General features: G+C 37.7%; 1 protein-coding gene across 5 annotated transcripts in view; it reads right to left on the bottom strand.

Annotated features, from left to right (window-relative positions):
- Positions 1 to 27,081, bottom strand: part of DNAJC2 (DnaJ heat shock protein family (Hsp40) member C2) — a 38,680-nt gene that overhangs the window by 8,822 nt on the left and 2,777 nt on the right. For 3 of the 5 annotated variants that reach the window (XM_042964941.1, XM_042964943.1, XM_015538244.2), the window contains exons 2-8: positions 25,183 to 25,373; positions 20,809 to 20,884; positions 5,178 to 5,276; positions 3,827 to 3,968; positions 1,512 to 1,592; positions 582 to 647; positions 49 to 140 (exon numbers count right to left, since the gene is read on the bottom strand). In XM_042964941.1, the coding sequence (XP_042820875.1) occupies positions 49 to 140; positions 582 to 647; positions 1,512 to 1,592; positions 3,827 to 3,968; positions 5,178 to 5,276; positions 20,809 to 20,884; positions 25,183 to 25,373 (747 nt within the window). The remainder of the gene's footprint in view (positions 1 to 48; positions 141 to 581; positions 648 to 1,511; positions 1,593 to 3,826; positions 3,969 to 5,177; positions 5,277 to 20,808; positions 20,885 to 25,182; positions 25,374 to 27,081) is intronic. The other 2 variants (XM_042964946.1, XM_042964950.1) reach the window with 2 other exon arrangements.

The raw sequence follows: 27,081 nt of genomic DNA, 5'->3' as shown, positions 1-27,081 counted from the left end.
AGGCAGGCGCCCCCAAAGAACCTTTTTAAAAATACTAATTATACTTACCAACTAATGTTCTTATCCTATTCATTTCTTCTTTTTTTCTTTGTGCCCTTGTTGCTCTGTTCTGCTTTTCAATCCATCTCCTCTCATCACGACTTAAAATATTGGAAACAAAGTATTGGTTATAGATGGTATGACTGGAAAATGTAGTATTTTATAAATTTATGTGTAAATAATGTCTGATATTAACATTAAAGGGTGATTCTACTTAGTATTAATTTTTGTTGGCTTTTTTAGAATATTCATGTCGAAGGTATTTCCCTACACACACAAAGAAAACTAAAATTAAACCAGTTATGCAAACAGAAGAAAAATAATTTGCTGAACTGAGCTTTTGTGACAATTATATTCGTTGGTCATTTGTTAACATACCCTAACCATGTGGCCCCATCTAGTTTAACTTGTGAGATGGGATCTCAAAACACTCAACTCAAAAAATGATACACAAAGAGAAATTTATACAAAAAAATATATGTAGTATATTTTTACGTCATCACAAATAACTATCTTCCTTTATTAGTGACTTACATACATACCATTCTGCTTTTTCTTTTTCTTCTTCATCTAAATAAGAAAATTCTCTCCAAGAATCAAAATTATACCTAAAATAGAAATTAAAAAAAAAAAAAATCAAGCTAACAAATAAAAATCTTCCTTGTAAGATTAAGTTAGGTGCATATAGTGCTAAGAAACATTAAAGGCAAGGTCGTCTTGCAGACAGCGTCCCTCACATGGTGGACCTAACACTATGCTCAAGTCGTCTTCTTCCTCTTTGTTAAATGACACTGATTTGGTATGAAAATCTAAAAGTACACTCCTCACCCCTAAACTAAAATCACGCCTCCCTGCCATCTCTCCATTAGCTTTTTCTCTTGCCTGGAACTTGTTTTAAGTTCTCCCTACTTTCTCCTTTCCTAGTCTGTCACGCCTTAAGGCAGCCCTCATAGTGGCTATTGTATCTCTGATTTGTATCCTCTGAAGGGAAAAGCAACTACAACTGGTAGAGCTAAATTTGGTTATTTTTGTTTCACAATTTCATGTTTTCATTTACCAGATACTTAATCAGAAAATATAGCAAATGTAATACAAATTGGCCATGAGTATTTATTGTGTTCATTAAACATTAGTGAATCAGAGACAAAAAAGCACTGCCTTCCTTGTGTATTCAAGTATTTTTAATAGCAAGACAAATGAAAATATTTTCATTTTTACTGAAATCAAATGGCTCCTTAATAGTATGCTTGATATCTAGAAATGTGATGATTAGAAAACAGATTTTAAAAATCATAGAAGCCTAAATATCACGTAGATTACAGCAGTATGTGAAAACTATTATGATTACTTCTGAATAGAGTGCTTTTGTTCTGTGATTCTATTTTTCAATAAATTTATGAAAAATCAAGTATTTATTGCATACTTATCCTTTTAAAAAATGACAGCATCATAGGAACAGTGTATTCACTTACCAGAAAGAATAAAATGCATCTACATCTTCAAATGATGAATTCATATCACCAAGTTTAGGAACATTTTTTTTATTTGACCATCTGAAATAATAAAAGACAAAAATTCAATTCAAAATCTGTACAAAGGTCAACAGACAAACTAATTTATTAAAAAACATTTTTTTATAAATCCTCTACATCCCCTGTGACTAAGAAATGGGGCTGGAAGATCAGCAGTGAAGTGTCGAACAATACAGGAGCAGGGAGAGAGGACAAGGGTAGATGGGGTTGGGGAAAACAATGGAACGATGTTCTCACCATCAGGTTGTCTTCAGTTCTACAAATTACAGGCTTGTGGCAGCTGCCATACTAGCTAGGAAAAACAGGCAGTGCCCCCTTTCCCAAGCTCACGTACTCCTGCCTCTAAACAGGCAGCACAGAAGCAACCTGCAGGCTCACATTTTTTTTTTCTTAGAGAGTAAGAGTGTGAGCGGGGGAGAGGGGCAGAGGGAGAGAGAATCTTAAGCAGGCTCCACACTCAATAGGGAGCCTAACTCAGGACTGTGGCATCATGACCTGAGCCAAAATCAAGAGTCAAGCACTCAACCAAATGAGCCACCTGTGCGCCCCCCAGATTTTTAAAAATGTTAATATAGAGGGAAGATTCCCACCCTCTCATTGCCATGACCATCCCCACTAAGAGTCAGGACTTCTAAAGCAGCTCATCCATCATCTCGGAAAGGATTCTGTGGGCTGTTACTGACCCATGTTTTCTACTCTATGAAACCATTCCACAACAAAATGTATTACACCATTTTGTTTTTACCACCTTCAACACTATTATAAAAAAATGAGGAGCGGGGCGCCTGGGTGGCTCAGTTGGTTAAGCGCCCAACTTCGGCTCAGGTCGTGATCTCACGGTCCGTGAGTTCGAGCCCCGCGTCGGGCTCTGTGCTGACAGCTCAGAACCTGGAGCCTGCTTCTGATTCTGTGTCTCCCTCTCTCTCTGACCCTCCCCCCATTCACGCTCTGTCTCTCTCTGCCTCAAAAATAAATAAACGTTAAAAAAAAAAAGTTAAAAAAAAAAAAAATGAGGAGAGGGGATGGAGAAAATATTTAAGTTGCACTAAGCCAATGAAGTGGGTCTTAAGCCTGGCTGCACATTAGAATCACCGGGGAGTATTTAAATACCCTACAGGCATTCCAAACTAATTAAACTGAAATCACAATTAAATTAAAATTTCTCCAAGTGGAACACAGCCATCAGGAGTTTTTTAGCCTCTCCAGGTGATTCCAACATGCAGCCACACTGTGCTCTAAGGAAACCCTCCGGTGCAGATGAAACCAAAAAACACAGAATATTGATATACACCATTTAAAAACGGACTTCGATGAAATAAATTACAAATACAGTAACATTAAAGATATCTCATCTTTGGGGCACCTGGGTGGCTCAGTGTCTGACTTCAGCTCAGGTCATGACCTCACAGCTCGTGAGTTCGAGCCCTGCATTGGGCTCTGTGCTGACAGCTCAGAGCCTGGAGCCTGTTTCGGATTCTGTGTCTCCCTCTCTCTCTGCCCCTCCCCTGCTTGTGCTCTGTCTCTCTCTCAAAAATAAATAAACATTAAAAAAAAAAAAAAATCACCAAAAGAGAGAAAAAAAAAAAGATATCTCATCCTTTGTCAGAGAACTTTATGATAATGAAATGCTCCAAGAAAACAGTTCCAAAAGAACAAAAGCTTTATCAGATGATAAGGGGCCAGAAAGAGTATGTACCCATCAGTAAAAGGGAAGCAAAAGAATGGGAAATTACTATCACTTAAGTAAAATATCACACTACATAAAGTCAGTTACTGTTCTTTCCCACAAAGGAAATCAAAAAGAAAAATATCCTATGAGGTGTAAAGGAATTTCACCATCAAAAGGCAGAACTTCTGGGGTGCCTGGGTGGCTCAGTTGGTTGAGTGTCTGACTTTAGCCCAGGTCATGATCCCACAGCTTGTGAGTTCGAGGCCCACATCAGGCTCTGTACTAAATGCTCAGAACCTGGAGCCTGCTTCTAACTCTGTGTCTCCCTCTCTCTCTGCCCCTCCTCCCCCGCTCATGCTCTGTCACTCCTGTCTCAAAAATAAATATTAAAAAAAAAAGAAAAAAGGCAGAACTTCTGTTCAGAGAGCAAAATAAATGAGAGCAGTACATTCACCAGAGGGGCTCAATACTGTAGAGAAGGACAAAGAGAACAAAACTTTTATCAGGGGAAAAATGCAGAAACCTGGAAGATTACATGAAGCGGGCCAATATAGCATTCTGATCACAAGGGGATCCCTTAACTCACCTAGAATTCCGTTCAAACACTGGGGAAAACACTTCGAAGAAATTGTCCTTTGCTTCACTTTTAGAAGGAACTGAGTTATCAAAAGTAGGATCTACACTGTTGAATGCCCGTCTTTTCACTGGATCAGATAACATTTCATAAGCTGAGGAAAAAATGGTAAGGTCACATTACTATGATGCTACATTTTTTCTCTGTGAGAAAAAAATCCCCTTCCTTTAAAAAAAAAGTTATTTTTCGGGGTGCCTGGGTGGCTCAGTCGGTTAGCTGACCAACTTTGGCTCAGGTCACAATCTCACAGTTCGTGAGTTCGAGCCCCTCGGGCTCTGTGCTGACCGCTCAGAGCCTGGAGCCTGCTTTGGATTCTGTGTCTCCCCGTCTCTCTACCCCTCCCCTGCTCACACTCTGTGTCTCTCTGTCTCTCAATAATAAACATTTTTTTAAAAAGGTTATTTTTCATATTTAAAAATTTTGTGTGTTTGTGGGAAGGAAAAGATTGAATGTAGGTAATGATACCACTAGTGCTACTGGATAGAATCTGACTTCATAACTTCTTTCAGTACCTCTTCTGGAAGGCAAGTGACAAAACAGTGGTTAAATACTCATCCCTTAAGAATGCATGACTCCAAGGAAATAGAAATAGCTAGAAAATTAACTGTTAGAGTCCAAGGTTGTAAAAAAAACAAAAACAAAAACAAAAACAAAGAACCTTTAGCATCTAGCATCTTGAGCACTACGTAAGAGTAGGCCCAAAAGAGTAAGTCTGAAAGGGGTGTACACGATTTTAAAAAGTTATCATCAAAATGTAAAATCACACCTAACAACACACACTTAGATATGGTAACAATCTATATTAATTTGCTTAACGAACATATGGCTATGTAAAGAGCAATGAACGTCATCTTGAGTCCCACAGCAGGATACAATCAACTTTTGGATTTAAATTAGCAAAACATCTGAGGACAATTTAGTCCTACAAAGTATCTGAAATGGAGAAATAACTTAGCATTCTTGTTAGAGAACACTTAGGATGAAATGACTGCAGGAGGAGTTTCTCATATAAGAATCCCCAGAAGATCTCGTTAATACACGGACTGTCAGCGGACCCGGGGTGGGGACCTGGTTTCTGCATTCCTGATAAGCTGCCAGGTGCTGCTGATGCTGCTGGTTGAGAGAACCTCGCTTTGGGAGTAAGGCTCTGGGGTGGGTTATCAGAAACAACCAGATATAACCGAAAGTGTTTTTAAATGTCATGGTATACTTAAATTAACTACAGTATATACACTAGAAATCCAATCCTAGCACTTAATGATCACCACCATTACAAATTCCTGACCCTAAGGTATTTTCTTACCTTTAGTTATGCAAGTGAAGTAGTCATTATCTCCTTCTTTGATTGGTTCACCAGCTGCTTTCCGTTTGTCTGGGTGATGTTTTAAAACCATTGCTTTATCTACAAAACAAGCCAGATTTAGACAGTTTGTCACTTTATGCATAAAAACTAAAAATAAAGATGAGGAGCTTGGGAAGATGGCGGCGTAGGAGGATCCTGAGCTCATCTTCTCCCACGAACCCATCAAGGCTGCAACTGCACACAGTGGAACTCACTCTGAAAAGGACCTGAAGACTAACAGAACAGCTTTTCCATAGCTAAAGACGTAAAGAGAAAGCCACGTTGATAAGAGGGGAAGAGGTGCGGCTGGGAACCAAATCCCTGGGGTGGCAACCCTTAAGCAGGAAGGAATTCACAGGTGCAGAGGTCCTCCCTGGGGAGTAAAGGGATCTAGTCCCCACTGGGCACCCTTGCCCTGAGGTTCTCTACACAGGGAAGAGAAGCCCCCATTAACATCTGGCTTTGAAAGTCAGCAGGGCTTACTTCACTCCAGGAGCTGGAAGGCTATCCTGAGACTCTGCTTTTAAAGGGCAAACACGCCATATCACTTGCTCTAAGACCCAGCACAGAGGCAACAGTTTGAAAGTGCCTGGGTTATTTATATGTGACAGAGATTTACTAATTATACAGTATGTGCCAGAGGAGCAGAAAATTCCGTAGGAATTTTCTCCAGAACGAAAAGTGCTGGCAGGTGCCATTTCCCTTCCCTCCTTCAGCCTAGCGGTCCCGATGCTGGTGGGAGCCAGTTGTGACACTCTCCATCTGCCTTGCTAACACTCTTGTCCCACCTCATGTTCCCTGCAGAAACACCCCACCCAAAGGCGCCCATCCAATGTGGCGGCCATCCCACCATACTTGGTGGGCAGCCCTGGTTAGAACTAGTGCCTCTCAAAAGCAACTATGGACAGAAGAGGGGGGAAGCCCTATTCATCAACACACCTGCCACAGTTTGTAGCCTGACCCTTAAGCCAGCTATGTTGGAGGAAGCCTTGCCTGTCAATGCACCACACCCACAGTAGTGCTGGACCAGTCACAACGGGAGAGTGCACACAACCCCCACAGAAATCATTCCTGGAGGGACTGGTTCTGGTGACCAGGTGGGAATTGCACTACTGGGCACCACAGGACACCTTTTATATAAAGCCACTACTCTCAAGAGCAGGAGAAGGAGCTGACCTAACACACAGACACAAACACAGAGTCAGACAAAATGAGGAGACAGGAATACGATCCAAATGAAAGATCAAGACAAAATCCAAGAAAAAGAGCTAAACAAAATGGAAATGAGCATTCAACCTGATTAAAGGCTCCAAGTAATAGCCATAAAGATTGGAGGGAAGAGTGAATGATACTGTGAGTACTTCAACAAAGAGACAGAAAATATGAAAAACAAGCTCGAGGGAATCAATGCCTGATTAGAGGATGCAGAACAGATCAGTGATCGAGAAGACAGGGTAATGGAAAGCAACCAAGCTCAACAGCAAAAAGAAAGAAAGAACTTAAAAAATGAGGATATGTTAAGGGACTTCTGCAACAACATCAAGTATAAGAACATCTATATTATAGGGGTCACAGGAAAGGGGAGATGGGGCAGAAAACTTATTTGAAGAAATAATGGCTGCAAACTTCCCCAACCTGTAAGGAAATAGAGACCAGCTCCAGGACATAAAGGGAGCCCCAAACAAGATGAAACCCAGGAGGTCCTTCCCAACACACAGTAATTAAAATGGTAAAAATTAAAGATGAACAGAGAATCTTAAAAGCAGTAAGAGAAGAAGCAAACAGCTACATACAAGGGGAACCCTATAAGGCTGACTTTTCAGCAGAAATTTTGCAGACCAGAAGCGAGTGGTGACACATTCACATTGCTGAGGGGAAAACAACAACAACAAAACCTATAACCAAGCGAACTGTACCCAGCAAGGTTATCATTCAGAATGGAAGGAGAGAGAAAGAGTTTGCAAGACAAACAAAAGTTGAAGGACTTGATGACCACTCAAGCAGCTGTACAAGAAATGTTAAAGGGAATTCTTTAAGTGAAAAGAATAAGAGAAGAACATGGTGAGAGGAACACTTCACTGGTAAAAGCAAACATATAGTGAAGATAGTAGTTCAATCACTTATAATGCTAGTAAGGAGGTAAAAAGACAAAAGTAGGAAAATCAACTATCTACAAAAATCAGTCAACAGATACACAAAACAAAAAAATGTAAAAAGTACTTGAACTTAAGCAACTATCAACTTAATATAGACTGATGTTATATATGAACTTCATGGTAACCACACACCATAAAACTTTAATAGGCACACAAAAAAAAATAAAGGAATCCAAGCATAGCTCTAAAGAAAGTCATCACATCATGAGGGTAGAGAGCATGAGAAGAATAAAAAAAAAAAGACAAGAGCTACAAAAAACCCCCCAAACAAAACAAAACCCAGCAAGCAATTGGCAAAATGGCAATAAGTACATACCTATTAATAATTGCTTAAAATGGGGGTGCCTCAGTCAGTTAAGCATCTGACTCCTAATTTTGGCTCAGGTCATGATCTCACTTTTCGTGGGATCGAGCCCTGCATCAGGTTCCATGCTAACAGCACAGAGCCTGCTTGGGGTTCTCTCTCTCGCTCTCTCTGCCCTGACCCACCCATGCACTCTCTCTCTCTCTCAAAATAAATAAATAAACATTAAAAAAAAATAATTGCTTAAAATGTAAATGGTCTAAATATGCCAAAAAAGACAGAGTGGCTGAATGGATAAAACAAGACCCCTCTATGTAAGAACATGATGTCTACAAGAGACTCACTTCAGACATAAAGACATATACAGACTAAAAGTGAAGTGATGGAAAAAGATAGTCCATGCAAATGGAAGCAGGAAAAAAAAGTTGGACTAGCAATACTCTACCAGATGAAACAGACTTTAAAATAGGCTGTAACTAGAAACAAAACAAAGCATTACTTAATGATAAAGAGATCAATCCATGAGAGGCTATACGAATTGTAATTATCTATACACCTAACAGAGAAGCACCTAAATATATAGAAAAATTAATGGTTATAAAAAAAGAAATGGACGGTAATACACAATAATCAGAGTAGCCTTTAACACCCCACTTACATCAAAGGATAGAATATCCAATAGAAAATTAGTAAGGAAACAGTGGCTTTGACAACACATTAGACCAGATGTACTTAACAGATACAAACAGAACACTGCATCCAACAGCAGAATACACATTCTTCTCAAGTGCACATGAAACATTCTCTAGGATAGATTTCATGTTAGGCCATAAAACAAGTCTCAATAAATTTAAGAACATAGTAATCATACAAGCATCTATTACAACCACAACATTATGAAACTAGAATCACAGGGGAAAAAAACAGGAAAAAGCAAACATATGGAAGCTAAACAACATGCTACTGAATCAGCGGGTCAAAACATTACCTTGAGACAAATAAAAATGAAAATGCAATGGTCTAAAAACTCTGGGACATGGCAAAAGCAGTTCTAAGAGGGAAGTTTACAGCAATACAGGCGTACCTCAAGAAAGAAAAAAAAAAAAAAAAAACTCAAACAATCTAACCTTATACCTGAAAGAAAAAGAACTAGCAAAAGAACAAACAAAACCTGAAGTTACTACAAGGAAGGAAATAATAAAGATCATAGTGAAAATACTGAAATAGCGAGACTGAAAAAAAAAAAAAGAAAAAAAAATCAATGAAACTAGGAGATGGTTCTTTGATAAAACTGATGAACCTTTACTACAGTCATTAAGACAAAGAATATTCCAATGAATAAAACTTGAAATGAAAACGGATAAGCTACAACTGACATCACAAAAATACAAAGGAATGAAAAATTATACACCAACAAATTGGATAACCTGGAAGAAATGGATAAATCCCTAGAAACATACAATCTTCCAAGACTCAATCAGAAAAAAGAAAAAAGTCTGAACAGACTGATTACTAGTAATGAAATTGAATCAGTAACCAAAAAACCCCTAACAAACAAAAGTTGAGGATCAGATGGCTTCATAGGAGAATTCTATCAAACACTTGAAAAAGTTAATACCTATCTTTGTCAAAAACAGAAGAGGAAGGAATGGTTCCAAATTCATCCTATGAGGCCAGCATTACCCCAATACCAAAACCAAAGACACTACAAAAAAACCAAAATTACAAACCAATATCCCTAATGAATACAGACGCCAAAAATCTTCAATAAATATTAAGAAACCAAATTCAACAATATATTCAAAGGATCATACACCATGATCAAGTGAGATTTAGTCAAGGAATGTAACAACGGTTCAATAACTGCAAATCAATCAACATGATACACCATATTAACAATGAAGGATAAAAATCATATGATCACCTCAATACATGTGGAAAAAACATTTGACAAAATTCAACATCTATTAATGATAAGAACTCTCAATAAAGTAGGTACAGAAAGAACATACCTCAACTTAATAAAGGCCATATATGACAAACCCACACCTAACATCATACTCAATGGTGAGAAGCTAAAAGCGTTTTCTCTAAGATCAGGACAAGGTGAGGATGCCTATTTCTTGCCTCTTTTACTCTCAACATTGTACTGGAAGTCCTAGTCACAGCAATTGGGCAAGAAAAAGAAAAGCCATTCAAATTAGAAAGTAGTAAAACTGTCACTATTTGCAGATGACACGATATTATACATAGAAAACCCTAAAGACACCACCCCCAAGAAATTAGAATGAATGAATTCAGTGAAGTTGCAGGATACAAAAATCAATACACAGAAATCAACTGCATGTCTATATAATAACCAGCAGAAAGAAAAATTAATAAAACAATCTCATTTACAACTGTAGGTGAAACACCTAGGAACAAATTTAACCAAGGAGTTGCAAGACCTGTACTCTTAAAAATGTAAGACACTGACAAAAGAAACTTAAGATGACACAAATAAATGTAAAAATATAGCATACTCAAAGATTGGGAGAACAATTGTTAAAAATGTGCATAACTACCCAAAGAAATCTGCAGATTCAATGCAATCCCTATCAATCCCTATCATCCCTATCAATAGTGTTGTTCACAGAACTAGAATAATCCTAAAATTTGTATGCAACCAAAAAAGATTCTGAAGAACCAAAGCAAATCTTTGGTTCTTTTGATACCTGGAGGTATCACAATCCCAGATTTCAAACTATACTACAAAGCTATAGTACTGAAAACAGTATGGTACTGGCACATAAACAGACACATAGATCAATGGAACAGACAGCCCAGAGATAAATCCACATATATATGGTCAATTAACATATAACAAAGGAGGCAAGCATACACAATAGGAAAAGACAGCCTCTTCAATAAATGGTGTTACGACAAGTGAACAGCTACATGTTAAAGAATACTCCATACACAAAAATAAATTCAAAATGGATTAAAAACTGAAGTATGAGATGTGAAACCATAAAATACCTAAGAGTAATGTCTTGGACATTGGCCTTAGCAATATTTTTCTGGATGTGCCTCCCTAGGCAAGGATAATAAAAGCAAAAATAAACACTTGTAACCTACACCAAAATAAAATCCTTCTGCTCAGTGAAGGAAACAACCAAGAAAACAAACAGGCAACCTGCTGAACAGAAGACATTTGCAAATGACATGTCTGATAAGGGGTTAATATTCAAAACACAAAGAACTCATACAACTCAATAGCAAAAAATCCAAATAATTTGATTAAAAAATGGGCAGAGGACCTGAACAGACATCTTTCTAAAAAGGATATACAGATGGCCAACAGACACTTGAAATGATGCTCAGCATCACTAATCATCAGGGAAATGCAAATCAAAACCACAATGAGACACCAGCTCACACCAGTCAGAATGGCTACTATCAAAAAGACAAGAACTAAGCTTTGGCGAGAATACGGAGAAAAGGGAATCTTCATGCACTGTTGGTAGGGTTATAAATTGGGCTTATAAATATAATAGGGTATTGGGGTTATAAATATAATAGGGTGTTAGCAACTACGAAAAATAGTATGGAGGTTCTTAAAAAAATTAAAACAGAAATATCACATGACCCAGCAATTCCATTTCTGGATATTTATTTGAAAAAACAAAACAAAACAACCCAAACCAAAACAAACACATTCATTCAAAAAGATATATGTGCCCCTATGTTTACTGCAGCATTATTTATAATAGCAAGATATGGAAGCAACCTAAGTGTCCATCTATAGATGATTGAATAAAGAAGATGTGGAACATATATATAATGGAATATCACTCAGCCATAACAAAGAATGAGATCTTGCCATTTGCAACAACATAGACAGACCTCCAGGTATCATGCTAAGTGACACTAAGCGAGACAAAAATAAATACTATATGGTTTCACTTATATGTGGACTCTAAAAAACAAAACAGAGGGAAAAACAAACCTTCCCCCACCCAAAGACTCATAAATATAGTGAACTGGTGATTGTTAAAAGGGAGGGTCAGAGGGTTGGGTAATTGGTGAAATAGGTAAAGAGAATTAAGAGGTACAAATTTCCAGTTATAAAATAAATAAGTCGTTGAGATGAAATGTACAGCACAGGGGACAGAGTCAAAATATTGCATTAAGTTTGTATGGTAACAGAGTGTAAGTACACTTATGGCAAGCATTTTGTAATGTATATAAATGCTGAACCACTCAGGTGTATGCTGTACACCTGAAACTAATATAATGCTGTACGTCAACTATACTTCAATTAAAAAATAAAAAAACATGAGCTACACAGAGCCATTTGTAAAATCATAATATCAATTTTAAAATATTTTATGCTATGGTAAAATATAAACTTGTTACATGTGGAAATCATAGAAAAAGAAGGAATTATTTTAAGGACTGGCCAAAATGCCAACACCCAAAGACAATTACTGCTAACATTTTTGACATATTTTCACGCAGATCTTTTTCCTTAAACATGTTTTAAAAAAACTAGGTATAATTGTAACATATATACCAATTTACAGTCTGATTTTTTCAAGCTAACATTACACATTTGCATTTTCTGTTGTTACAAACTTCAAAAAAACAATTTTCTTTCTTTTTTTTTTTTTTTTAAACTTTTTAACGTTTATTTATTTTTTGAGAGACAGAGAGAGACAGAGCATGAGCAGGGGAGGGGCAGAGAGAGAAAGGGAGTCACAGAATCTGAAGCAGGCTCCAGGCTCCGAGCTGTCAGCACAGAACCCGATGCGGAGCTCGAACCCGGAACTGTGAGATCATGACCTGAGCTGAAGTTGGATACCTAACCGACTGACCCACCCAGGCACCCCAATTTTCGTTTTTTAAAGTGGGCTCCATGTCCAACATGGGGCTTGACCTCACAACCCTGAGATCAAGAGTCAGATGTTCTACCAACTTAGCCAGCCAGGTGCCCCTTCGAAAAATTTTTAATGATTGCTCAGTAAAGTATTTCAAATAGATTTATCATAATTTATTTCTCTATTGCTGGATATTTAAATTGCTTCCAATTTTTCACTATTATAAGTAATGCCAATTTTAATCATTTTGTAGAGATGTATTTGTACATATTCAGGATTCTTTCTTCTGAGGATGTATTTACAGAGATGACATTAGTGAGTGAAAATGTAGGAACAAGTTCCTTTCTAAATGTTAGGCCACTTCATACTCTTATGTGAACATGTATTTCACCACAGCCTCACCAGCAATGGGCATTAATTATTTAAACCTACGATTATTGCTGGGCTCAACAATATTTTTGGTTCTATCTTTCATCCTTCATCTATAGAGGAAGGAGAGGTTGTTCTGGTTTCTCTTCTTTGTTTGATTCACTTTACTAGGTTATGGCTAGCTGTTAACATCTGTTGAACACTTAACATATACTAGCACTATTCATCAGTTAATCTTCCTAATAACCCAATGAAGAAAGTGCTATTATTTTCTCCATTTTATGGAAGAGGAAATTGAGGCAAAGAGAGGTTAAGTAACCATGACTCTTTCAACCCATCCAAAAGTCCCCAGCAAATCAGGCTTCTGTCCAATGCTTGATGCAAATGCTTTTTCCAACTGCTGTTATTACACTTGTTTACTTTTTATTTTTTTAATGTTTCTTTATTTCTGAGAGACAGCAAGCAAGCGAGCATGAGCAGGGGCGGAGCAGAGAGAGGGAGACACAGAATCCAAAGCAGGCTCCAGGCTCTGAGCTGTCAGCACAGAGCCCAACGCGGGGCTCGAACTCACAAACCGTGAGATCAAGTACCTGAGCTGAAGTCGGACGCTTAACCAACTGAGCCACCCAAGTGCCCCTACACTTATGTTTTAAAAAGTCTTTTTGGGGGGGAAGTTTCCTCTCTGTACATCCCCCATGAGCATCACAAGCTACCTATTACTTAGTGTTACATCAGATAAAGGTTTAAAAAAATATAGGATTTGAAACAAAAGAGTGTTTTAAAACAAGTTTTCATTTCCCTTAAACTCATAACTTCTGTTTATAATGGAAAGTGCTCAGTTATTAATAGAGAAGAATGCTTTAAGAGTGATCAATAAAATTCTTTAAAAATAATTTTGTCTTAAGTGTTTTCTACATTTTAAATTTTACCTGAGATCCCCCCCCCCCCAAATTCCCTCCTGTTCTATTCCTGTTCAGCAAAGCTCAATTTTCTTAATGTAATACCTCAGCTTTAAATTCAAAAGTGATTGCCTACTATATTTGCTTCTAAAATGCTTTTCTATAAATACTGTTGTCATTGTGTCTGTGATATACATTTTTTATATTCCATTTATATTTATTTTTTAATATAACTTGTTTCTGTGATATATATAATACATATAAATCACACCTACGTATACATGTGTATGTTTATGACACACACACACACACACACACACACACACACACACACACACACACGATTTATGTATATGTACAACTTCTACTTCTTGAGATGGGAGACTTTCACTGCCAACTAACCTAACGAGAACCTTTGGGGGGGGGGGTGGAATCCTCAAAATAGAAGTTTTACATAAATAAAAAGAACATGAGTACATGTTATATATATGTATACTTACATATAATTTATATATGTACAATATACAGATCAGTCATTTTCATTTATACTTACTGATCATTTCTTTTATAATTTTTTCTGAGTACTTATAAACTTAGAAGGCACTTCATTCTCAACAATTTTAATGTATTTTCTAGTTTCATTAATATTTTCTACAGTTAGAACATTTTTAAATTCTTTTTTTAATTATAATTTTAACATATTCAAGTTAATATCTAAACCATTCATGTTTTTGAAGTCCTAATTACACTGAATAATCCTTCCCTTCTCCCGTGATGTATGATATCTCCTTTACCATGGTAAATTTTACCAGGGTTTGTTTCTGGTTACCTATTCTTGCCCTGGGATCATCTTTAAAATGACTATACCCTTCTATATATTTGATGGTAACGTCCAAAAAATTATATTATTTCTGCGTATTTCTCCTACATCTAGCCACCTGACGCAACCCTCTTTTGGTTTTCTAGGTAGATCCTGTATTATCTATAATTATTTCTTTTCTTCTAATAGCCCTCTTATTTAATCTTAACTCACTAAACCATACTCCTAATAGCATAAAAAAATAATAGGCAGGTTAGCTTCTCCCAGGGATTTTACTGGTAATATCACCAAAACCACATGGTTAAGTTTGTTAGCTGTGGGTGTGAAATATTTACCAAAATAGAAAATTAGCTGTATTTCTTTGCGAAGTTTTATTTATCAAAAAGGAATGGTTATTGTGTTTTATACGTTTTCCCTAGAGGAAATCACATATTATCTAAACCATAAATAGATTTAACTATATTAATATATTTCCTAAGTTGGATTCCTAAGGGAAATCCTACCTCTACCTGGGTATTATTCTTTTAATGCGCTGTTGAGTTCAATTAGCTATTATTTTAACTGGCATTTTTTGGTTTTATATTACATTCATGGATGAGATCTGTCTGTAGTTTTATTAAGTCTCTCCTTGTCAGGTATTAACATTTTATTTATTATTTTTAAGGCAATTTTTTAGAGCAGTTTTAGCTTTACAGTACAAGTGAGAGAATGGCACAGAGACTTCTTACATGCCCTCTCTACATGCATAGCCTCCCCCTCCTCTGTTACCACCATCAGGCATCAGAGGTGACGAACTGTTACAACTGATGAACCTACAATGATACATCATAATCACCCAAAGTTCATAGTTTACATTGCTGTTCACTCTTGGTGGTGTACATTCTATGGGTTTGGACAAATGTATCATAACATGTATCCATCACTGCAATATTTTATAGAATTTCCACTGCCCTAAAAATCCTGTGCTTGCCCTATTCATCCCTCCCTACTCTCCCAACCCCAGGCAACCACGATTTTTTTTACTGTCTACATAATTGTCTTTTTATGCCAGGTTTTCATACCAGGATTACGTTAACTTCACAAAATAACTGTTCCAAAACAGTTTTTATTTATTTTTTTTTCAATATATGAAATTTATTGTCAAATTGGTTTCCATACAACACCCAGTGCTCATCCCAAAAGGTGCCCTCCTCAATACCCATCACCCACCCTCCCCTCCCTCCCACCCCCATCAACCCTCAGTTTGTTCTCAGTTTTTAAGAGTCTCTTATGCTTTGGCTCTCTCCCACTCTAACCTCTTTTTTTTTTTTTTTCCTTCCCCTCCCCCATGGGTTTCCCAAAACAGTTTTTAATTCATCATGACAGTTTTTAATTCCTTAAACATTTGGAATAATTCATCTGAAAAATTACCTGGGTCTAAAAACGTGTTTTTATTTTTTCAGTAATCTCTACAACATAATATGGGGCCTCAAACTCACGGCCCTGAGATCGAGTTGTATGCTCTTCTAACTGAGCCAGCCAGATACTCCTAAAAACATTTTTTAGGTGTCTCCCTTCCTTCCTCTTTCTTTCTTTTTTTTTTTTTTTAGAGAGAGAAAGAGCAAGCAGGGGATAAGGGCAGAAGGAGAGAGAGAATCTTAAGCAGACTCCACACTCAGCACGGAGCCTGACGCAGGGCTTGATCCCACGACTCTGCGATCATCACCTAAGCCTAAATCAAGAAAGAGTTGGAGGCTCAACTGACTGAGCCACCCTAGTGTCCAAGAGGTATTTCTTTCATACTTTTTAAAATTTTTTTCCTCAATTTCAGAAAAGTTCATTTTATCAAAATTTTTGAATCTATTTAATAGTGGTCTCAATTAAAAATATCTTCTGTAATGGTTTTATTTTTCTTTTTTCTTCTTATAAATCCATTTTTTCCTCCATGTTCCTTAGTGCTAGTCTTTTAAACCCTTGAATTGAATGCCTATTTTATTTTTCCCTCTTTAGGCCCCAAAGAGTATATCTGATTTCCCAAGTGACTGACCTTTTTTGTTTTGTTAAATCACATCTTTTATGGAATTAAAATAAAATTTACATAGAATAAAAGGCTCAGATTTTAAGTATTCAATGAGTTTTGACAATTCTATCTACCTTGTAACTACCACCAAAGAAAATACAGACCATTTCTATCACCCAGAGTTCCCTTTACCCTTTTCCAGCCAACTCTCATGCCCTGCTACCTAATTTCCTTCACCATAGACTACTTTTGCATGCTCTTGAACTTCATGTAAGTGGAATCACAGAGTACATCTTTGTATCTGACTTCTGCTCAACCAATGTTTTGAGATTCATCACCATTCTTGCATATCTTAGTAATCTGTTCTTTTTTTTTTTAACTACTAAGTACTAATTTACTGTATGAATATACAGCAGTTTGCTTATCCGTGATCCTGCTTGGTGAACATTTGAGTGGTTTCCAGTTTTTGGATATTGTGAGTAAGGTTGCTATAAACACTTTAATACAAATCTTTCTTTGGGCATAATAAACTTAGTGATTTCTACATATACAGCAGGGCTTCAAAAACTGACAAATACATTTTTGTTTTTTTGAACTCCAACATTTTTTTTATAGTCACGTATATTATCAATTTCTCCACTAATACTCCAGAAGAGGCATTTTTGTCTTCTAGCCGGTTTAAGCAGAAAAGGAATTTATTAAAAGTTATTAGACAGCTCACAAAATCTGTTAAGAGTCAGACTCGGGCTTGGAAGTTATGTAGCTAGGAATTATGATCAAATCATAACGGACAGTTCAGAGGTGTGATGATCCACAACTGTGGGGCACTAGGGAAACAGCACAGGCTACTTCCACAGCCCGGGTGTAGGGCGAAAGCCACAAGCTTTGCAGTGCTCTTCCACATTTGCTGGCAAAATGGATTCTGTGCAGCACAGCCTAACTCATACTTGAATTTCAAAGGAAATGTGCTGAACAGTGAAACCTAAGTCACATGCCTGCAAACACTCTCAACCCCAAGATGTATCTTTTTATAAAAAGGGTAAGTTTCCTTCTTTATTTGCAATTACGGTTTCTGTTACATTTATTCTGACTTTAGAAATCAGGCATCTCTTTATTCTTCCCCTCTGAATTTGGGAACATTCCTCAAGGTTGTCCTTTATAAAAAGGGTAAGTTTCCTTCTTTATTTGCAATTACGGTTTCTGTTACATTTATTCTGACTTTAGAAATCAGGTATCTCTTTATTCTTCCCCTCTGAATTTGGGAACATTCCTCAAGGTTGTCCTTTGCTTTACTGTTTGTCTAATTGTATGTCAGTCTTTCTAATTCTGAATTCTGCTTTCATGTTTTCAGTTTCCAGGCAATTCTGCTTATCTTCCCCTAGTCTCTTTCTTCAATGCCTACACCCCCCCCCCCCACCCACACACACAAAAGCAGTGTCTTCATATCTTACTGACAACATGTAGTAGATACTTGTTTCCTTTTGAATCTTATGATACAGTCTAAGAGAGGTGATATCTCAATTTTCTGTTGGACAGTCTCCTCTTATGTTGCACTAGTTTTTTTCTTCATGGAGCTTTCTGCCTAATCCATGTGCAGTAGGGAGTCCCAAGATTGTCCTATACTGTCTTGTGGAGGGAGCAAAAGATGTTACTCAATTTTAAAACTAGGAGGCCAAATAACATGGTCTAAAATACAAACAAGGGTAATTTGGAAGCAGCAGTTGTTTACTGAAATTTCAAAGATACACCCCCCCCTTCTCCCACTGAAGAAGACAGTTTCTAGGATGTTTTGAGGGTACACTGCAAAAAGGTTTTTCATTATACACTCATACTGCTATCATTATAAATGTCTCCGAATAGGATTTTTAATCTTTAAGAAGCATAACATAGAACAGCTTCAGTTTAAAATATCAGAAATATTTTGAACCAGAAGTATTAGAGTTGGAAAATTCAAATCACCAAAGACCATTTCCATGCAAAGAATATCAAACCTACTGGCCAGTATGGCAATTTTACTTCAAAATTATGCAAGCAATTGAAACACCACTTTTAGTATTCAAATACTTCCTCTTAACCCATCGTTCAACTTTTGAAGTGATTTATTCTTTTCAGATAATGCACAGAAGGAAAAAAAGACTCACTTTATTGACCCTTAACTAACTTAATTTTCATTTTAGCAATTCAAAATACATTAAACAAAAATAAAACTTTTATGTGTATGTAATAGGATGTAAGAACTCTAAGGATCCCAAATGCATTAAAACTTACATTTTTATGAGGTTTGTCTGTCCTAATAATTATATATTTGTAACCACTAACTCTGCATTTTTACCTTTGGACTAGATTTCAGAAAGCAGTAAAGCAGTCGCTGTCTATTTTATAATGACAGAGGTAAGAGAATGAGTTTCTTTTTGAATAAATACTGAGAATATTCAACACAGTGGCAGAGAGTGAATTATAATTATACTTAATGTTAACAATCTGTTCACCGGGGTTGAAAAATTTCAGGCTACAGAGTATTCAAAAATTCATTTCTATTATGCCAATAAAAAGAATGGGCTTAGAAACAAAGGAATGTTTCTTTTACAGTTTATTGTACATTAAAAAACTTTTTTTTAATGTTTATTTATTTTTGGGATAGAGTATGAGCAGGGGAGGGACAGAGAGAGAGGGAAACACAGAATCCAAAGCAAGGTACAGGCTCTGAGCTTTCAGCACAGAGCCCAACGTGGGGCTCGAAATCATGAACCATGAGATCATGACATGAGCCAAAGTCGGACGCTTAACCAACTGAGCCACCCACACAGCCCATAGTTAGTTGTACATTTTTCATCTTTACAGAAAAAAAACAATTCCTTCACCTTACAATATCAATTATTTTCACAGTTCTAAATCACTTCTAATTCTTTCACATATTTATATGTATCAAGACTCATTTGGTATTTGTATGCTGTTCTTTCATATAGCAAGACTTTGCAAATATTTTTCCATGGCAAATGAACTTCCCTGGCATTTATGTATACTGCAATGACTATTCATATGCATTAACATATGCTTAGTCTAAAACCATGCCAGTTCTTTAAGAAACTGAATAACAGATCTGAAATAATCTCATAAATTCCTTCACCTTGTTAAAAATGTTTCTTGTGATTTTCCTAACCATAACAATTAGTGGGGAAAATTTTAAGTTTATCAACTATACCTAGTCTCAACTAGTATTTTTCAAATTGAGATGGGTCTCATTCAGCGACCTTCCTCCAAGTGTAATACTTTCTCCTCTTGACTGGCCTTGACTCCCTAACTCCTTTCCCATATGGCCGCATCTTACCTCCTCTGACCTTAATATCCATTCTCTAGAGTGGAGGGCAGAACATTCTCCTAAGATAGAACACAGAAAACTAATCACCTTCACCTCTTTCATCAAACTTTACTAGCCAAGAGAACCGAATGGTGTGTAGGGCACTATGGGATGGTGTTTTTAATTTTTTTTTTTTTAACGTTATTATTGAGAGACAGAGAGACAGAGCGTGAGCAGGGGAGGGGCAGGGAGAGGGGGAGACACAGAATCTGAATCAGGCTCCAGGCTCTGAGTGGTCAGCACAGAGCACAACACGGGGCTCGAACCCACAAACCATGAGATCATGACCTGCGCCGAAGTCGGTCGCCTAACCAACTGAGCCACCCAGGCGCCCCGGGATGGTGTTTTATAAGGCACATGAAGACTAGGCTCCTACAATTCCCTGAAATTTTTCATCTTGTCAATGAAAAAAAACAGTGAAACATCAGATAATTCTTTTTTGGACAGAAAAGACAGGTGGGATCAACAAAAATGTAACCCAAAACCACAAAATAATATCAGAAAACCTAACAAGGCAGCTTCCACTAAATACAGCTGGCTGTATTACTGAAAGGAAGTGAAATATTAATTTTTAAAAGGTTGCTTTTAGAAGAATGTTCTTTATCTTGGTCACAAACACACCCACCCATCTTCTGTCCATGCATGAGATTGATTGCTTTCTGGTTCTGAAGGTAAAGCAGACTATGGGTTATACATTGTTATGACCATATGACAAATGCTGTTGAATCTAGATTTATGGCTACAGAATATGATCATGCAGATCTTTTCAAAAGGATTAACATTTCCTATACCAGATACTGGATTATTTCAAAAGAACTAGGTACTTACGAGCTGCTTTGATCTGTCTCTGTGTAGCTTTGTATCTTACATGGCCAAGTCCAAGTACTGCATAATGATCTTGGTTCTGATAAAGACACAAAAGGAAGTCAAGTGTGAAACGGAGCTGATATCCCTTGTGCTGGCACCCATTTTAGTGCTTCCCAAAGTGAGAATCCCATAATAGGAGACATTCTATATATAATGGATTCTGTGGTATGTAAGTCTGGGAAATGTGTATTGTGATACAGCCTTCTTGATGATTTGTATGCATATAAATCAAAGGCTCTGAGAAGTCTTGCAATTAAAAAAAACCAACCAAACAGAAACCTGCAAAACCCAGCATTTTCTTAACTTACTTGACCACTGAGCCCATTTTTCTCCTAACACCTAGTAATATCCTATGGCCATCCTTAAATCAAGAGATTTCAGAACTGAGGGAAGCACTATCACAGCCCCACAGCGTTGGGCCAGGACAATGAAAGGATAGGACCAGGAGCTATGCAGAGCAAAGGTAGGCTGGATGGAAATTTTGAGAAACTGAGAGATGAGGCTTCTCTGGAGAGGAAGTACCTGCTGTCGTTAACATCCTTGCAAACTGACAAGTTGAAGCAGCAACTGGAGTGAACGTTCCCTACAGAACTCAAAGGGTGAGTCTAGTACTGGAGAACTGAGAGGGGGGAAAAGGGAGTTGGGGGCATGAAACACGGGAGAAAAAAGTTAAATAGAGCTGACTGGTTTCCCTTCAAATTCAGGACTACAAAGTTCATGTGGATGGGCTTTTTCATTACGCCTGGCCATCATTCCAACTGGTTTACCTTTCCACTACCTAAGGTTACTATTTCTCTAGTCTCTCCTCAACCCTCACAGATCCTTCTCCACCCTCTTATCAACAGCCCTGCCTCCCAGTTAAATATAAGATGTAAATTATCCTACTCAAATTCCTACTCAATCTTTGTACTACCCTACCTGCAACCATACATCTTTCCCCTTTTCCTCCATTCACAACTGAAGAAGTCTGTCCTTCTGAGACAAACTACTCCACCCCTCTTGGTTCTGAGCACTGTCTTCTCTACGTCTCCTCAAATACTAGCATCTTTCAGGGATCTCCCAAGCTTCAAGTGGATTATCTTCATCTGTATAAAAAGATGCTGTTAGTTCTCATCCTTAAAAACACATCCATGACCCCCTTTCCAGTTACCACTCTCTCCATCTCTCTGCTGTCCGTCAACATTAAACTTCTTGAAAAAGGTGTCCACACATTTTACCTCCTTTTGCATTCATTTTCAAACCACTCCAGTTTGGTTCTGTTCCACCCACTCCCACCCCCGGCACAATGAGGCTGCTCTCTTCAGTATCAATTTCCAGGTACCAAATCCAAGACCACTCATCTGCCCTCACTTGACTTCAGCTCCCAGTGGCAGCACAGCTGACTCATTCCTTAAAATATTATCTTTCTTTAGTGTTTCTGTGCATTCACTCTGTTTTCTTCCCACCTTCCAGTAACTTTTTTCAGCCACTTTTACTGGCTTCTCTATGACCTGCAAAGCTCAGTTCTGGGGTTTCTTTTGTCTCTCTCTACATTTCAGTTCAAAGTGATTCGATTCAGTGCCAGGGCTAGAATACACTTATGACTCCCCAGTTCACTGGAGCACAGATGTCTCTTCTGAGCTCCAGATGCACTAAGCACCTCCATTTCTCACTATTCCTGGCTTGTCTCTCTCTACCTCGATCACTCACTTCCAAATACAAGACTGGTGCTGCAGTTCACTGCAGATACCGAGCTCTTCCTCCCCCCAGCCTGGCACATTCCCCCTTCTTCATGTGGCTGCCGTCTTCTCATCCTTCAGCCTCAGCTTAAATGTTATCACCTTATTTAAAACAGACAACCTTCTCTGCCCATCTCTGCTCCTTCTTGTTCCCCCTGAAGTATTTAAAAATTGTCATTGCTTCAAACTCTCCACTGGCTTTCCAGTGACTATTGCTCCTTACCTCCTCACACCCCCTATCCACTCTGTACCACCTATTTGCCTCCTTCAGTTCCTGGCACTTCGAACTTCTTTCTGCCCCCACACAAGATCTCTGCCTGGAATGGCATTCTTGTGGATCTTTGTGTCATTCAGGTTTTATCTTAAATGTCAACTGCACAGGCCTTCCCCACCTACTCACTCTAAAGCAGTCATATGGACACTCTATCACATCATCCTGTTCTACTTCTTTGCCCAGCATTTGGTGGCCACATCTTTGGTTGTTTACTTATTGCCTGTCTCATTAGAATACAAGCTATGTGGGAGCAGTGATACTGTCTTGTTCAGTTGACTTCTCAGCACCCAGAACAGGGTCTGACACATAGAAGATGCTTGATCCTGTTTGTTGAAAAGAAACAACCAACTGAACAAAATGTATGAACCCTGCTACCTGTTGTCATATCATCTATTCTTTTCTATACCAAAGACTTTCTTCATTCTTTCTTTTCTCTCTTGTAGACCTCAACGGTCCCCAGTTCTATCTTCTCCTGACCCTGCTTTTCCCTCAAGTTACTATTTTCTCTTATTTTCTTTACAACTCAGCTATGAAAAAGAGTATTTTGCACTGTGGTCTCCTACAACCCAACTATAATCGCTCGCCATCCCAACCTTTTTATTGGAATGGCTTTCAGTGTGGTCTCCTAAGCTTCATTTGCCAAACCCAGTAGGTTTTTATCATTATTCGTGTTATGTGATGACTTCCAAAGCAGTGACACTGGTGACTGTGTTTTTCTTCTTGAGACTTCTCCCTCTCTTAGTTTCTGGAAGTCTAGTGCCTGATGTTTAATAAACCTTTGTGGAACTAACAAATGTCTTTTTGTTTTCTTTCTACTTCTTTCACCCTTCTTAGTATCCTTTGCTGCTTCTCCTCTGCCCACACCTTAAATATTCATGCTCCACAATGTTCAGTCCTTTTTTTTTTAAATCAATAATGACAATATGTGAATCAGCTAACATTCTCAGCACTTACTTTTCTAAGTGCTTTACACATACTCTTTATCTTATTTAATCCTACAATCGAGGAGAGAGAAATTATCCACTATTATTTATCCTATGTCAAGCGATAAGTTAAGTGTTTTACACGCATCATTGCGTTAATCCTCACTAAACTCCTTTGAGGTGTTAGCAATCTCACCGTAGGAAACAGACTTCTCAAGTAACTTTCCCAAGGTCCCACCACATTAAATGGGCAGAGCCAGATTTGAATTCTGGCACTCTAATTCCATAGTGTATATATATATATATATATATATATATATATATATATATATTTAAATATTATACTAGTTCTCTACTTAATAGGGCTTTATGATACCTATTTGTCTATATTCTTCTCTTTGACTGATGTCATTCAATTCCCCACAGCTTCAACTACCACCTAAGACTTGCCAACAACTTGCAAAAGTTGTTGGCTCTATTCTCTTTCAGAGTCACAGACCAATTTCTAACCATCTACTAGAAAACTTCACCAGTATATTAGAACCTCAATTATGACATAGCCAAACTTGAACACAAACACCACATTCCCTCAAAAACTTCCTTTTTCCTGCATCCCAGTGTTAGTGACTGATATCAGACACTGGCAGGTCATTCAACCTGGAATGCTCAGAGGTCTTCTGAGTACATCTCCGTCTCTTATACGGCACAGCCAAGGTCACCAAGCTCTACCAAGTCTACCTCCAAAAAAAAAAGCCAGTGGCGCCTCTTCCTCAAAGCTCGGCCACAATTTAGCTCAAGTATGCGTCTGCAGGCTTGGATTATTGCACTTGACCTACAATAGCAAACCATTCACTTCCCCTCCAGCCCTGTCCTCCCTCTTCAAATAATTTTCTGTACTGCCAAGAGAATTACTTTGCTAAAATTAGCTCAGAAACTTTTGATGATTTCCTACTGCCCTGAAAATAAAATCTGAGTTCCTTCCTTAGCATGGCATAAAAAGGACGCTACAAAAGAATCTGGTCTAGACTGTTTCAGGACTAAATTCTCACCACCAATCCTTCAAGCATCCTACTCTACTCTCACTAATCCCTGAAGAGGCAGTATACTTCTTTACTCCTTTGTGTCTTTGCAGATCTATTCCTTCTGCCCAGATCACCTTTTGTTCCCTTCTCTGCTTCACAAACTGCTACTCATTCTTTTAAGGCCAGTTCAAACATGTTTTCTGTGAAAACTTCCTGGATTTTTCCAGCAGAGACAGTATCCTATGGCCATCTCACTCAGAGCTTAACAATAGACAGGTGCTCAATTATGGTTCTCTTGCTGAAGCATCTTAAAACGGTTTACTGACAGAAAACTTGTGGGAAAACTGCCTATGCCTAACAAAGCATCTGACTGAACAAAAGATTCAGATATTAAGTACCTTCCAGTCTTTGGGATCAAGTGTTTTCAACATGGGAAACTCTTCTAACTGCAATTCTTCATCTTCCGATTCCTCTGATAACTCTTTCTTATCCTCCAGTTCCTGAAAAGAGGCAGAAGCATTCCTGTTTCTCCTCTTAACAAAAGCTTCAAACCATCTTCCCACAGGTTCAACTTGACAGAGTGTTGAGGCTGTGATTGAAAGCGTTAAGAGAGGCTTCAATGTATTGCATGGAATAAATCTATTTCAAGGCAATAAATAAGATCAAAACAGTGATAGCATCAGAATGTAATTTTAAAACCATCAACTAAGGAAATAATTGCAGTACAGGGATACTTGGGAGATAGTGCAGGTTTGGTTCCAGACCACCACAATAAAGCAAAAATACTGCAAAAAAGTGAATCAAATATGTTTTTTGGTTCCTCAATGCATATAAAAGTTCTGTTTACGCTATGCTATAGTCTATTAAGAGTATAGTAATATAACGTCTAAGAAACAATGGACATACCTTAATTGAAAAATACTTTATTGCCCAAAAATGGTAACCATCATCCAGGCTGTCAGCTAGTCATAATCACTGATCACAGATCACCATGACAAACAACAATGAAAAAGTCTGAGATACTGTATTACCAAAATGTGACAGAGACCCAAAGTAAGCAAATACTGCTGGAGAAATTGTGCTGATGGATTTGCTCAACACAGGGTTACCATAAACCTTCAATTTGTAAAAAATGCAGCATCACTGAAGCACAATCAAGTAAAATGCCATAAAACAAGGTATGCCTGCAATCCAGTTAACATGAGGGTTGGCAATAATCATTTCCTAGTATTCAGAGTATTCAATCCACCTCTTTCAGTTATCTGACAAAGCATTCAGCAACGTCAACAATAAATCAATACGTTTCTGAAGGTATGAGAGGAAGGCGAGGAACAGGGAGAACTGCTGCCAACTGCTTTACTGTTAGACCAATAACTGTAATAAAACAATAAATGACAAACTGTCTCCAAAATACTAACCTCATCAAAAAATTTTTCTAAAAACAACTCAAAATATTTTAACTAAAACCTTGAATTCAGCTTTTAAAAATTTTAAGAACTCACTAGCAATGATTCTGGAAGACAATTCTCCAAGCAGCTAAAGAGGTTTAACTAACACAGCTATGCTATAGGGTAAAAGCTCTGGATCTGATATCAAAAGCTCTGGGTTTAGTCTAAGTCTGACAATCAGCAACTACGTGCAATGAGTCAGAGATGTCTTCAACCGTAATATGGGAACAATATTTATCTTCTATGGCTCCTTGGAAGACTGAATGAAAAACCATATTTGAAACCACTTTGAAAATCACAACCTCTTGAATCAAAGTAAGGTTTTACGAAGATAAATCACTGCACATTTGTACATTAACGACTCAAAAAAGGTCATCTGAGTCAGGGGAAAAAACCCCTGAACACTTTAACTTCATAGTCCACGCAAAAGCAAAAGACTTTGCCCTGTCCAGCAATAAGTAACTCAAATGTTGTTTCCCATTGTACCTAATGGCCACAATTTTCTAAAAATAACTTATTTTTCATGCTTTAGTTGGTTTGGGAAATTAAGATTTCCTGTACCATACACAGGAGAGGATTCAAACACTATGTTCAAGATGTACTAGCTGTCTGGTATGGGTGTGGCTTTTAAGGACATCACCTTTCAAGCCTTTCCTTTTAGTTTAAGATCACAGAGACTTCCGCAAGCAGAACACAACACGTGCCATGAGATAGGATCAAAATCCAACAACTGTCTCTATAAGTGGCTATGGTAATTAACGTGGATGGCTGAAACTAGAGACTAAGTTTACCATACCCACGACTGTCCTGGGCTATAAATTTAAGAAACTACAGAAGCAGTCAACTCTC

This window comes from Panthera tigris, chromosome A2 (genome assembly GCF_018350195.1).
Source record: "Panthera tigris isolate Pti1 chromosome A2, P.tigris_Pti1_mat1.1, whole genome shotgun sequence".
NCBI lineage: Eukaryota > Metazoa > Chordata > Mammalia > Carnivora > Felidae > Panthera > Panthera tigris.
Note: the sequence above shows the minus strand (reverse complement) of the source record. Positions and strands in the feature narration are given on the sequence as shown.